Source organism: Alosa sapidissima, chromosome 13 (genome assembly GCF_018492685.1).
Source record: "Alosa sapidissima isolate fAloSap1 chromosome 13, fAloSap1.pri, whole genome shotgun sequence".
Lineage (NCBI taxonomy): Eukaryota > Metazoa > Chordata > Actinopteri > Clupeiformes > Clupeidae > Alosa > Alosa sapidissima.
The window spans coordinates 14,168,090-14,183,062 of NC_055969.1; the positions used below are offsets into that span (position 1 = coordinate 14,168,090).

Sequence of the window (14,973 nt, forward strand, 5' to 3'; positions counted from 1 at the left end):
AGTCCTTGGATTAAAAGATTACATTTATGTGATTAGTCATTAGATTACTGGCCAACTTCTAATTTGTGGTTAGCATGTGATTCTAACTACTTGGAGCATTTTATTTTGAGAATCAGGCATGTTGGGTTTTCTTTATAGTATTAGCCAGGGTCTTATTTAATTTAAGTTCAATACATTCGGAAGAGGGCACATTTTACTTAAAGGGACACCAGGCAAGCCTGATGCTTTTTCTCTCCCCCTGGCTCGGTCTGAAGCTCTTTTCCTTTTCTTTGAATCTTCCGTCAAGGGGATTCACTGCTTTTTCGCCGGCTCTGCCATTATACACACGTTTGCAACAATCGCTAGCGTTTCGTTAGTCTGCCTCTGTGCTGTGGATGCAGATAAACTGATCCTGCTTCAGTCAGCTGGTAGGATACACTGAACTTGCAAGCGGGATATTCTTCCTACAGGCAGTAGGGGCGGGCGAGAGAGTCTTCATTCGCCCTGTAATGAGTCATTTAACCATATACTGACTTACGAAGATGAGTAATTAACACGAAAACGTTGCCTGGTGTCCCTTTAAAGGAACCGTATGTAAGAAATGTATTTCAATTAATCATAAAATGGTCCTGGTATGTCACTAGACATTAAGAAATCATGTTCATTTCAAATACTTATATCACTGACAACAGTAGTCCGGCCAGTTGCAGCCCTCAACTGATGTTGATGTTGTGTTTTGTCATGTCATGTTGTGTTTGGCCTGATGCGCCACCCTCCACCTATGTACTAATCACAAAGTCAGTAGTGTTTCGGCATCCGGGTTGACAACCTCGAGTCGGGGGAGGGGATACACCGCTCTACAGTAATTTGAAAGTGATTGCAGTGCCAGTTTTGGCCACAATCTTACATATGGTTCCTTTTAATGATTAAAATCGTTTTTAAAATAAAGTGCGTCAAGCATAGCATTTCATATTATGTGAAGACCTAAAGACCTTGACACCTTGAAATCAGTAGTACAAAGCTTTGCCCATTGAGTTTCTGAACAAATTGAATATGGCACACACAAAGGAAGACATGCAGCAAGAGTTTGTTTACTTTCAGATCAAAGATCCCTCAGGGCTTTACGGCAGCGTGGAATTGTTTATCTGATTCTCATAACAACAAGGTGTAGGTGTGCAAGGCACATATCCTGTTGATATTCCAGTCGATTGTCTGTAAAGATATGACTGTGTGTGTGTGTGTTGTCCACCTTTATAAGCAGCATTGATTGCTAATGATGTTATCCCTACTCTGCTGGCTGCTATTATTCTCCCCCTCCAACTCTCTCCCAGAATCAATATCGGTTTGAAGGCACTGGCTTCCCCACCATCCCTCAGCTGATCGAGCACCATTACACCACCAAGCAGGTCATCACCAAGAAGTCCGGAGTGGTGCTCCTAAACCCTGTAGTCAAGGTAAGGACTCTCACTGATGGTGGTTCCATCTGGGAAGGCACTGCAATGTCTGTGCACTAGGTATACTGTATACTAGAGTATACTGTATATTGCTAGTCGGGTGTTGGCTGTGTTGTAACAGCGTTTTCTGTTATATTATGCTCCTTTTGTGTTCACTCAGACACTGAATATTTTGTTTATACCCAACAGGGCAACTCTTTATTCAACTTTGACATTCGCTCATTTGTGCCTATTCACTAGGTGCAACACCCACCCATACCAGGTCCGTGTAAACAGATAAATTAGAACAATAGCTGCTACGACATGGCTGACGTTCCACCGGAAATAGATGAACTGGCTAAAGAGCCTTCCTGGCATATAAAGGCAGTTTGCCAATGATGTTAAGTGACCACACATTTCTGGTAACATCATTGATGTTTCTGGAAATAACATGAGAGCGAAGTGTGAGTGACAGGGTTGCTTCTGGTTCTTTTGTTCTAGTATGTTCCAGGGGAAAAAGGAACTCCATGTTAAGTAGCCACGTCTCTGTCAGACATTAACGAAAGACTCAAAACGTTGCCTCTGTCGTTATTCCCCATGTCCGGTATGTTTTTCCACCATAGAATTATCCTAATTTACCCTCAGAAAAATAAACATTAACCAGCAGCACAAACGTTGGGGTGAGAGAGGTGAGCAAGGTAACTTAGTATTAATTATTAAAGGCTACATTTTATAGCGCCCCCTTGTGGTCTCCAAAAGCTATTATTCCAGGGAAATGGGATAAAGGGGAAGGCTGACTGAATGAAATGGAAAGCACTCATAGTTGAATGGTCCGTGTATCATTCGTTCATTTGATATTCAATTGAGAATCCAAAACGAAAAAAGGACTTGTTTTTTCATTATTTGTTTATGAATGTGATACAAACCAACAAATAATGCTTTGTTTTTCAGACTTTTGATTTCATGATCAGATCAAAAGTAGAACGTTTAAAAAACTGCCTCAGGCCCAAAACTGATTTTGATTTTGATATTTATTTTTTCCGATTTCTGTGACCTGGAAATTATTTATTGACTTCCATTGCCAGCTGCTGCTTCTGTTTTGCAGTGTTAAATCGGACTAGGCCTACCAGACAATAGATTGACCATATTGTAGGCCTACAACGGCAAAGCCTTATCATATGCATGTTACATTCATGACATGAAAAGTAGAACTTATTGAACAAAAATGGCAAATTACGCAGTCGGCTAAACATTTTAAACGCAAAACGGCATGAACCCAGCAACAGTGCGTCGCATAACCTAAAACACAAACTGAAACTATTGGAAAATAGTATCCATAAACCATAGGTTTGTGTGGTGCAGAGTGTTGATGATCCTATAAAGGTACAGAAAGTTTTTGTGGTTTAAGACTGAAATGCCTCTGTACTTCTGGACTGAAAGTCAAGAGTCATGATGGAAAAGGCTGTTACCCATGTAGCTCCTTGTGTTACACATGTAGCCCCTCTTTTCCTGTTTTAATGTGGTTCGTCGGAACACTGGAAACAATCAAATCTGATAGAACGCACAACTGTTCAACTTCCACCGCAACTTTGAGATTGCATTAATTACATGCCTTACTTAATCCAAGGCATTCGCCTCACTGAAGATTACTTATATTTTAAGAACTTGGAAGTTAATATTTTGGCAGTGTTTTCTTGCACATTTGGATTGCAATTTGCATAAGGCTCCCACTCTAGCAGCCAGGGCCAAAACAGCCATATTGCCGTTAATCACACAACACTAGATGTTCCGATCCATAGACCAAGTAAAGTACTGCTTCAAAAAGGAACTGAAAAAATGCTCAGATTCTTACACAGTTGGCCTGTAGAGCCCATAAGCCCTGCTGAGAGGGTGCCAGACCAGCATCCTCCCATTTGAATCGCAGGGAAGGCAGGTCTTCTCTATGGTATAGACAAGCAGATTGTGGTTGTGGGGGTTTTAAATTCTCAGGTATTCCCATCCATTTCCTCACTCTCATTTTCGCTCTCCTCTTTCTCTCTCTCTCTCTCTCTCTCTCTCTCTCTCTCTCTCTCTCTCTCTCTCTCTCTCTCTCTCTCTCTCTCTCTCTCTCTCTTTCTCTTTCTCTCCTTTTCGCCCTCTCCCTGCCACACACACACGCGCACACACAAGCAGACACACAAGCATCCTCTTGGTTTGTCTGTTTTTTTCATTCTCACTATCTTGTCCTTGCAGTGGAAACTGCACTTCAGATTTTTGCCCACTCTCCCTCGATATATTTTATTTTGCACATTCCTTTGCTCTCTCCCTCCTCCCTCTTCTCTCTCTCTCTGTCTCTATCTATCTATCTTTCTTTCTTTCTGTCTTTCTTTCTGTCTCTCATTCGCTGTCTGTCTCTCATTCTCCTTTTTCACTTTCTCTCCCTGACCCTTAGCCCTGCCCAGTGGTGCACTTGCATCTGCTAGCTCAAATTATAGGCTTGCCTTGCATCTATCTGTTTCTCCTGTCTACTCCCAGATGGATTTAGGATGAGAGAGAGAGGAAGAGACGCATGGAGATAGAGAGACATCACCCAAGTTTAACTTTGATAAAAAGTTTTTGCGATAACAAAAACAGAAATCCAGTTTTGAGGTTCTGGTGGGAGTTGATGGGTGTTTTAAAAGTGCTCTAAGCGATGTTCCGCGGTTTCTAAGCTAAAACATTTTTTGTCACATGCAGGAACATCTCCTCACAATCCGCTAGCTGCCTGTCCCCTGGATACACTGTAAAAAAAACATGGGCTCTGTAGCCAGCCCCCCCCCCCCCCCCCCCCCCCAACTCTTCATACCTGAGTGTTGCCCCCCGGGGCAAATGCTTATTTTGTACCTACAACAAGAAGAGCCCTGGCTAATGAGTGGGTGAAAAACAACATGAAAACTGATGTTAACTTTCATTTCACATCTAGCATAACATTAACCTTCTCAAATTCTTCTCTCTCTCTCTTCTAAAGGGGACGTGTCTCCTTTACTCTCAGATGCCATCTGAAAGCTCATCTTCGTTTGTAGTGAACTTGAATGTAATGGTCTTTTAATTGAAGTCATTATCACCATGTTGTTAATGGTTGATCCCATTACTAAATGTGCAAAAGTTGCTGATGCCTCAAAAAGTTAAGTGCTTTTTAATGGTTCTTGAAGAGGTGCCGGGCTACATTATGGTTACACTGTAATCTGACCATTTGGACGACCAGAACGACTGGGGTGTTTTTAATGACGTTATTTGGTCATTTATCTCATCGCTTATCTGAGCTGACCCAAGTGGTCAGTGTGGCTATTATTCTAGTGAAGGTGCCATTGACGAAGGAGGACCCATCTCCACTCTTTGTGACGAGGATATTCTCATTTCCCATTGAGGAAATCATTGGAGAAAGCCCAACGTCAGATGCTGAGGCATTAAGAGTTGGAGGAGTTGCTTTTGGAGAGTTATACTCCTCTGTCACTTAGTCGGTCCATGCCACTGCCCCCCGCCCACCTCCTCTCTCTCTTCCTCTCCACATCCTCTGTGTTGCGTGTCTGTGACCGAAGCCAGTAGCTCAGGCTTGATCTCCGGCGCCGGGAGATTTGACACGCGCCCTGTCGGCCAGCTGTCCAGCTGTGTGCGGCTTTACGCCTTCACTCCCCAATGCCACGCACTTTTTGGGCCCAGATTTTGACAGCAGTGAGCTGTTTCAGGAAAAGCAGTGGTGTCGAAGATCTGAAACATTGGTGTTTACGTAAGGACTATTCGTTTAGTGTCACGGCAAGCTTAGTGTGAGGAACATGAGGGATGCTGTGATGTGTTGAGTGATATTGATTGTTTTGTATTTAATGATTTACTTTTTGTTTTGATAGCAGAGATGTAAAGATGTACACATTTTTTTACCCCCTAAACCTTACCCATCCTTCCACATCCATACCTACCAAGAGTCAATAAGTATGCCCACCAGGCCTTGCTGTGCTTAACAGATGGGTTAATGTCCTTGTGATGATGTCTGAAAATCTATGTTACTTTCTGCTCCACAGGACAAGAAATGGATTTTAAACCATGAGGACGTCATTCTCGGAGAGCTCCTGGGGAAAGTAAGATTAATATGTGTTTGCTGCTAAAACAACGTGTTGTTGACAGATGCTCAGTTTGTTCAGTATAAAAAAGCATCATCATCATCATCATCTAACTGTCCTTGAAATCTGATGGAGTCTTGTCTATCCGTCTCCAGGGCAACTTTGGCGAGGTCTTCAAAGGCACGCTCCGAGACAAAACCCCGGTAGCTGTGAAGACCTGTAAAGAAGATTTGCCTCAGGACTTGAAGATCAAATTCCTGTCAGAAGCAAGGTCTGTCAACCTGTCCACTGAGAATTACATATATACTCAGTTATTTTTAAACCGTCGGCTCTAAAAACTGATCGCTAGCAAAGAGCTCTGACAGGAGCATAAATACCTGCTCAGATATGTAATCTATCTTTGGAGCAGATTTAGTTAGTTCTGTGGTTTGTTGAAAATGGACTAATCTAATCTGTGTAATAAATATCTCATTTGTTCCATTGTCTCCACAGGATCCTTAAACAGTATGATCATCCAAACATTGTGAAGTTAATAGGTGTCTGCACACAAAGACAGCCTATTTACATTGTGATGGAACTCGTGCCTGGTGAGTCTTCCTTATTTCCTTCCTCTAATTAATCATTATTTGATGATGGATGCACTCTTCCATAGTATGTCCCTGAACATAGTTTTTTTGTATTTTTTCACTCACTTTGTGCTGTTTTTGTTGTTGTTTTTGTTTACCTGAAAGGTGGGGACTTCTTGTCTTTCTTACGGAAGAAGAAGGAAGACCTGAAGACGAAGCAACTGGTGAAGTTTGCTTTAGACGCTGCTGGAGGCATGGCATACCTCGAGCTCAAGAACTGCATCCACAGGTAAGACTGAACACCTCTGGTTACGGCACAGCTTCATGTCTCTCAGCTAGATTTGTACTTTGTACCCCCCCCCCCCCCCCTTTCTTTTTTTGAGGGCTGGGAAGTTTCTTTCGGAAGATATACCAAGCTGTTTTGGTCAGGACACTTTCCACCACTCTTGAGACTTGGGAGTTTCCCCTTATGAGTCCCACAGCTGTTCTGATGGAGACACGTGTGACAGAACTTATCTTGTTGGATATCTCCGTTCTCTTGTTAGATATCTCCGCCCACAACGAGCACAGATATGGTGTGAGACATTACTAAGGCGGACTCTCTTTAAGTATGTTTGGGAAGGAACACCTGATCATGGAACATGTAGAACAGGACTATTTCTGCGCACAGAAAGAAAAAAACACTATAAATAGCTCCACCAAGCTCCTTTCCGTCCATTAACCATAACTGAATTAGGAGCCGTGAAACGAGCTCCTGTCCCTCCCGCTGAGATCCTCCAGAGAGGCGGTGCGCACATCTCCGCTCCTCCCGTATTTACGATCTCGCTCGTCTCTCGGGAGACAGAGCCCTCCTGCAGCGGTCGTCGCGTGACTCGCCACTCTGTACACATGTGGAATGTGCCTCCCTGAGACGGGGATTGAGGAAGTGGCCCCAGTCGCCATTGAGATGGTGAATAGAATGAATGGCTGGCTCTCTCTCGCTCTCCTTCTCTCTCTCTCTCGGTCTCTCTCTCTGCCCCCGATTAAAATCTAGATCCCTGGCATTCCTCTCACCTGCTCCTCTTTTCTCCTCTCCACTCCCCCTGAGAGAGTGAGAGAGAGACAGACAGAGACAGAGAGAGAGAGAGACAGAGAGAGAGACAGAGAGAGAGACAGAGAGAGAGAGAGAGAGAGACAGAGAGAGAGAGAGAGACAGAGAGAGAGAGAGAGACAGAGAGAGAGACAGAGACAGACAGAGAGAGAGAGACAGACAGAGAGAGAGAGACAGACAGAGAGAGAGAGACAGACAGAGAGAGAGAGACAGACAGAGAGAGAGAGACAGACAGAGAGAGAGAGACAGACAGAGCGAGAGAGACAGACAGAGCGAGAGAGACAGACAGAGCGAGAGAGACAGACAGAGCGAGAGAGACAGAGCGAGAGAGAGAGAGAGAGAGAGACAGAGAGAGAGAGAGACAGAGACAGAGAGAGACACAGAGAGAGAGAGAGAGAGACAGTGACAGAGAGAGAGAGAGAGACAGAGACAGAGAGAGACACAGAGAGAGAGAGAGACAGAGAGAGAGAGAGAGACAGAGAGAGAGAGAGAGAGAGACCTTTCAGAGCCTCCAGTCAGCAGAAACGGCAGCGCTGGCGGCTGTGAGAGAGTTTATTTTATTTTTATTGTTATTTATTTTGTTTTTTCTATTTTGAAAACAGCACTTTAGTCAGTGTAAGCTGTGTATAAATGTGCTATAAAAATACATTTTACTTACTTTCTACCTCTGCAATTCCAATTCTCAGGTGTTGTTGATGTGCATAGCTATAGCTGCAGGGTAGATGCATGTGCACACTAACACACTTGAATTCACCTCTATGGAAATGACCATCCAGGTCATTTATGATTGCTAGTTTGTGTTAGTGGATAAAATGAAAGCACACTGCTCTCTCGGAGTGTGTATTTGTTGTCATTGTATCATTCCAAAAAGAAGCTGTTGTGACGTAATGTGCACAAGAGGAAGGATGGTCATTATTAATGTTGCTTGTTTTCTCTTCATTCTATAGATGTAAATAGGCAGAAGGACGATGTTTTATTAAAATTGAGGCCAGCCAAATATCTCTTGGCAGCCATGGCTTGTTGTGTCGCTGTGAAAATTAATTTCCGCCAACCCTTGGGCAGGCACATCCTCTGTCCTTCGCGTGACCCATCTACCGGCCAGCTCCCCCCCGCCAACCCCCCACACCACCCCGGCCAACATGCCTCTCTTTAATACCCTAAACCCCCCCCCCCTCAATATTCGCCCCGACTGCCAGTCTGGTCCGCATCTGTCAACTGAAGCTGCTCCAGACTTTGTGCCCTCTCTGGCCACCCACCCACCCCCACCCATCATCAGTGGGCAAGTGCCAGCCAGTTCGCTCACCCCCCTGTTGCCACGCCAACACTGCCAGTTGGTGACACACACACACACACACACACAATCACTTCCACACTCCAACCTGCCCCCTGCCTAAATGGGTGCTTTCAGTCCCTCTCTTTGGCAATTTGTACATAGTGGCTCAAAACTGAACTGGACGGCCTCCAAAATAGCATGGGTCCAATTTAGTCACCAGTGTAATGGACCCCAGGGGGGATTTATCCCAAATCCGTTTTCTGAGAAGGAATGTGCCCACCCGCACATGACATTGATTCTCCATTCTCATGCAAAATTGAAACATAATTCACTGTCAAATGAATACATTACAGTACTTGTAGTAAAAAAAAATCTATGCAAACAAACCACATGGTACAAGTGTGTTTTGTGTGTGGTTGAGATTCTGCTTTTTTGTACCGAGTTCTGCATCTGACCCATGCTGTTGAAACTGCTAATCCACCAGAGGTTTATAATGTGGATGGAAGCATAGATTGGAGGCAGGGTGGGCAACAGCTTCTCCAATGCACTCAGCCTACCAAGCAACATAACCCCTGACTGTTTTTGTATCATCTCAAATCTCAAGACTTGGCTCACCAAAAATTTCTTCTATTTGCAAATAGAATTCCATCATTTACTTGCCTATGACCCATTGACAATGATGGTCTATCTTTTTCAGCAGCGTGGGAGAAGCTGTAACCGCTTGATAGACTCTGGGTCAGTTCTGATGCAGACTCTGCCACTAGTTGGGTGCGGTTGGCTTGCAAACATTGGGGTGTTCTTGACAACACACTTTCTCTCAGCGAGAGGCTGAGTGTGATTTCCGTGTCAGCTGCAGAAACCTTCCCTGGAGGTGGGGCAGGCGCACGGCGAAGGCTGGCCTGCGCTATTCAGCCGACCTTTGACCCCAATCACAGTGTGATCTCAACTGTTACCCACAGCCCTGATGAGGGGCAGAGAGGGGTTAGGGAGGGATCACATTGTGACTGTGTTCATAAATCTTTCTTCCTCCCTCACTCTGTCTCTCTCTCCCTCCCTCTCTCTCATCTCTCCCATCTTTTCTCCCTTCTTTTTTTTATAACTATCTTTCCAACTGCCTGATTCTTTTCTTCCCTCACTTCCTTGCTATCTTTTCTTTTTTTCTTTCTTTCTTTTTTTCTTTCTTTCTTTCTTTCTTTCTTTCTTTCCTTCTCTCTCTCTCTCTCTCTCTCTCTCTCTCTCTCTCTCTCTCTCTCTCTCTCTCTCTTTACTTCCATCTCTCCCAGGGACCTGGCGGCCCGTAACTGCCTGGTGGGGGACAGCAACGTGCTGAAGATCAGCGACTTTGGGATGTCCAGGCAAGAGGACGATGGCATCTACTCGTCATCAGGCCTCAAACAGATCCCCATTAAATGGACCGCCCCAGAGGCTCTGAATTATGGTGAGACCACCCCCACCCCCCCCAACACACACACACACACACTCGTTAAAACCAAATGAGATGGATTATGAGTTTATTTACGACCATGGCCAGAATCAATGGCAGACACCTTAATTGTGTTGCACACAATCTCGTCTTTATCTCCCTGTGCCCTCATAACTTCCCTTATTTTCTGCAGTCATTGGCTCCCCTGCCTGATGGGCTACATTAACAACGTTAGGCTGGGCATCTCCTTTACGTTATGAGGAAGCATAATGTGTTGGCGTGTGTTAATATTATTCAGCCAGTATAGCACAGGGTTTTTTATAGCAGTGATGTGAATAGATCGCTAAAGGACCAGTATAAACCTACCAGCCACATTTCAAACTAAAACGCTTAAATCCACAAGCATACTTTTTTCCCAACGTGTATCTGAACTATTGCCTCAATTGCCACATGGCAATATTAGAGCGCGTACACGTTATTGTCGTCTTGATGCATTCACTGTGTCGCAAATGGCTTTGAAAAGCATGTTTGACATTACTCGGCTTAAGTGTAATGATTATGTGTAATAGTAATTCACCGCATGTAATATTGATGTAATATGTAATGTAATATGATGGTGATGCACTGAGTGATCTGTGTAATGGCAATACAATGTGTGTAATGACATAACATAAATGTATTGTCCACTCGTCCCCCTCCAGGGAGATACAGCTCAGAGAGTGACATTTGGAGCTACGGGATCCTTCTGTGGGAGACATTTAGCCTTGGGGTGTGTCCCTACCCTGGGATGACCAATCAGCAAGCTCGAGAACAAGTTGAAAAAGGTAAGCATGGGGGCTGCTATTCCCTGGCTTGACTGCTATGATTGCTAATCAGTTGTTTCAAGTTCAACATATGGCCTTGCAGTGTCAAGATCATAACAAGTTGGAGAAATGGTCCCAAACGCCGTCGTCTCCTGTCGTCAGTTTACACTGATTGCAGTCTTATGATGTTTTGGGGAAACAGGGTCCAGGTCAATTAAATTTAATGAATGTCTTTCAGTGTCACAGTTTATAGCCTCCTTCGGAGACAAAACAGCTTTATGTGCTGCCCCAGACGGTTACGCTCTCCTTCATTGTCTGGTCACCTTTGCAGCTTGTTTGTTTGTTTGCTGGTAACCATGCAACAACAACTTGAGCCCAGAAATAATATTATCTTTTTCATATTTCATTGCCTCCGACCCAGACAAAACAATACGTGGAATACTTGAAGACATCTCGAAAGGACGCATACCAATTTTGGGTTATAGATTATAGATAGGAGTCCTCTCAGAACTTCAGAGCGCTTTAGTACATCCATCCATCATCCAATTACGTCTCAGGCCCGTGTCATTCATCAGTATGGGTTTTGCTAATGGATGGCTGTGGCAGATATGTAATTGATGATGAGCCAAAGGCATTTTAACTGGTCATGCTTTATCTGTCTTAGAGTGAGGCAAATATGAGATGGTGCATTGTAGACTCTCTAAAAAGCAGGCGGCTGTGAGACAGAAAGAGGGAAACTGGAATGTGATGAAAGGGCTGTAGGCGCTGATTAGCCTTTCTGTGCGGTTAATTTGGTGCAGGTATGTTTTTAGAGTGGAAAAAGGGAGAGGGATCCAAACACACATTTCTAATGTTACCTGTAATCACTCTCTCTCTCTCTCTCTCTCTTTCTCTCCCTCACATTTACTCACTCACTCACTCACTCACTATTTCTCTCCCTCACACAAACAGGGTCCTGTTTACCCAGGAAGCAGCTGTGTTTAGCTGTATTAAAGATAGTTTTATCTGCAGGTCCAAATGCAACTTCTCATATTCACACTAACTTTTTACCCTTTTCTCTCACACGCTCTCTCGTTCCCCTTCCTTCCCTCCCTCTCTCCCTCCCTCTCACTCTTTCTCTCTCCCTTTCCCTTTCTCTCTCTCTCTCTCTCTCTCTCTCTCTCTCTCTCTCTCTCCATCTTCCTCGTCCCTGTTGCCTTCCCTGATGCAGGCTACAGAATGTCCTGTCCACAGAAGTGCCCAGAGGAGGTTTACAAGATCATGCAGCGCTGCTGGGAGTACAAGCCCGAGAATCGGCCCAAGTTCGCCGACATTCAGAAGGAGCTGGCCTCAATTAAGAAAAAGTAGCCCAGGGGTGGGGGGTGGGATGGGGCATTGGGGTTGGTGGGGGGGATGGGTAAGGGGAAAGGATGTAGCCTAGGGGTGACGCCCAGGTGCTTCCTCTCCAGCTTGTGAAACATCTAGAATGTTTCAGCCTCAACAACACTATTACTCCTTTGTTTTGTTTGTTTTGTTTTGTTTTGTTTGTTTGTTACATAATCACTGTGTGAAATTTTCCTATGCAACAGCTGTCTTGAGCCATTTTCAAGGAGGTCTCTTGTGTCACCTATATAGCCCTATACTTAGCCAGAATTACAGTATTTTTGATAAGGTGTTTTGCTATCTGTTAAGGTCATTTGCCTTCTTTTTTAAAACCACGGTTGATCACAGGATGTTCGCCAGTTGATACATGGGTGTATAAAAAGTCAGGACAACTTTCAGGTTTTCCCTTCAAGTAGGATTGTGTTCTCCAGTATTCCCAGCCTGTTACTGTTAGACAACAGTTCTCAATTTTCTGACCTCATAACAACGCGTCTCCAATTTGTCTTGACGAACATGGAGGAAATAGATGCAACAAAAAAAGCCTGATGAATGTAAGGTTTGATAACTGACTATTTTGTGGTTAGGCCTTTTTGTATTTACGCCTGTTTTGGGATGAAAATGGTATTGATTCTCTTTGAATTAAGTATTTTAAGGAGTTGTTGGAATAGAAAAGATGGAACCTTGAATTGAAGGTTTCCTATTTGAAATCCTGCTCTTCATTGATACACATCCTCTTCCACGTGCAACACTGAACTCAGTGAGTCAATTTGGCTCTGTGTGGGAAAGACCTCAACATTTTAGCATTCCATCACCTCCGCACCAAATTCTCTGAATGTCCACTCTACAGCAGCAGAGGTATCTAAGCTCACAGATGCAATAAGTAAGATGACGTAGTGTAGTCTGTTTCAGGGAGACTCACATTCCCTGAGAATCATGTGAATCAGAGGCGAGACAGGAAAATGTGGATTGAAATTAATCACGGCGATCATAATAGCCCTTCATCATCGGCCTGTTAGGCTTGCTAAAATGCGCCCATTCCCCTTTTAAAATCCCATCCATAGACTCATCTCCCAGTATTAGTTGTGCTAATGGTTGAATGTCACGCTCCATTTGCAGCATGTGCTGATGATCTTAGCAGGCCTCTCAAATGAATGGCTGTTCAAAGAACAGACTGTGAGAGCTTCTTTTTTTTTTTTTTAAAGTGCTTGGTGGCCTCCTCACAGTCAGGAAATCACAGGCAGTATAGAAAAAAAATATGTATAGTGTGACGGAGCTGGGTTTGGCCAGCATTGCTGTTGTTTTGTGTGCGTTAACACGAGTTATCCCAGAGTTTCTGTTTCCAGGAGTGTAGCACTCCAAAGGTATGAGCTGAGCGAAGCTCACTAGGTTCTAAGTGCAATTCTTTTCAAACAATCCTCACTTTCAAACTGCAGCTATAGGCCCTTAACACAAAGCCTGTTACACTTTCAGATAGTCATACATTGCAGGTCTTCATGTGAAAATACTAAGTATTTTAGTAAAAAATCCCCCCCAAGGATTTGAATCCAAAGTAGCTGTTGATCAAGTCTCATATTCTACAGCTTAGGTTATCGGAGTTTGCAGTGTGCCATTTTCAAAAATATACCTGGTTTGTTTCACCATAACAAACTGCTCAGAGTCTAGTGACTGTCATATGTGACCAAAGCCACTTCCTGGCTTCATGGCAGCCTCTGTTTCTATATGTTAATGTACATGTACTATTTCCACCAAGGATTGTTTGTCTTAGATGCACAAGACCAAAATTGTAAACCATATTTGATATTTTATGAAATTTAAATGTAAATTTGTTTTTTGTTTTGTTTGGTTTAAAGAAGAACATTTCCATCACAAGCATCCTGTTCATTTACAAGTATTATATGACCATCTGCTAGTGAATCATAAAAATGGCTTTTTTTTTGTCAAATATATCACAATGATGGTGATATCGTTCCAAGAACTACCCAGGTGCCATTTTGTCCTTGTCTTTTATTAGCCAAAGTTTGACGGGCCATCTGTGCACGCTCCTCAAGTGCATCTTTTTAAGAGACTTCCTTGAATTTCCAAGTCACATAAACGTGTCATTCATATGCGGTTAGTGGACTGACTTTCTCCTCTCTCTCTCTCTCTCTCTCTCTCTCTCTCTCTCTCTCTCTCTCTCTCTCTCTCTCTCCTTAAAGGTTTACTCAAAACTTAATTTCCTCTGTATTTTGTAAATACCTTGTAGATTTCTTACTATTTTATTAGTTCAGTTTTTTTCTAATACTAAGCAGAAAAGAATGTTGTTATGACTTTTTTTTCTACACATTTATACGTAAAAAAAAACATGTTGCCTCCGATAATGTGCTTCACAAAGAGAAAGGAAAAACTCTCTGGTAAACTGACAGTAGTGTGAATATTTACATGTCGGATGTAGTAACAGCAGCTCAGACCATAGCATCATGAACATTTTTCCCTATTGCATTTGTTTGGTTCATCAAGGTTAAACTAGGCATCTATGTGGAGACATTGCATTTCTCTATGTCTGTGCAGAGACGATGCATATCACATTTGAGAGTTCCGGAATGTTATTGTAACTACTGTAGAGTGCAACCTTGATTTGGTTTAGTATTCAACAGATTCCATAAAATAAAATGTAAAAAATTATGATCAAAAATTGTATCTGCAAAATTAGGCGTGTGAGCTTGCATTATAACTACTGGGTGACTCGGCTCATCTTAACACAAAATAGAATTCTGCCTGTAGTTTGTTGTTTTGTTTTCATTTTATTTATTTGAGATACTATAATAGTATTCTTAGCATTTTTATCATTGCTTTTGTATTATTTGCCATAACTCCTGCTGTCAGTGTATAAAAGTATTTGCCAGTATTTGTTGTACACCTTATAGATTTAAAGGCATCACAGTGGTTGTATCTCTTTGTCTTTTTCATATTTCTGAGTGTGAACATACACAAA

At 43.1% G+C, this 14,973-nt stretch overlaps 1 protein-coding gene across 5 annotated transcripts in view; it reads left to right on the forward strand.

Annotated features, from left to right (window-relative positions):
• The window catches only part of fer (fer (fps/fes related) tyrosine kinase), a 34,757-nt gene extending 22,764 nt beyond the window's left edge, over positions 1-11,993 (forward strand). For all 5 annotated transcript variants that reach the window (XM_042060601.1, XM_042060597.1, XM_042060599.1 and 2 more), the window contains 8 exons: positions 1,311-1,433; positions 5,447-5,503; positions 5,641-5,756; positions 5,978-6,072; positions 6,217-6,340; positions 9,698-9,852; positions 10,539-10,661; positions 11,851-11,993. In XM_042060601.1, coding sequence (XP_041916535.1) covers positions 1,311-1,433; positions 5,447-5,503; positions 5,641-5,756; positions 5,978-6,072; positions 6,217-6,340; positions 9,698-9,852; positions 10,539-10,661; positions 11,851-11,987 — 930 coding nt within the window. In that variant the 3' untranslated portion in view covers positions 11,988-11,993. The remainder of the gene's footprint in view (positions 1-1,310; positions 1,434-5,446; positions 5,504-5,640; positions 5,757-5,977; positions 6,073-6,216; positions 6,341-9,697; positions 9,853-10,538; positions 10,662-11,850) is intronic.
• Positions 11,994-14,973: the final 2,980 nt, after the last annotated feature.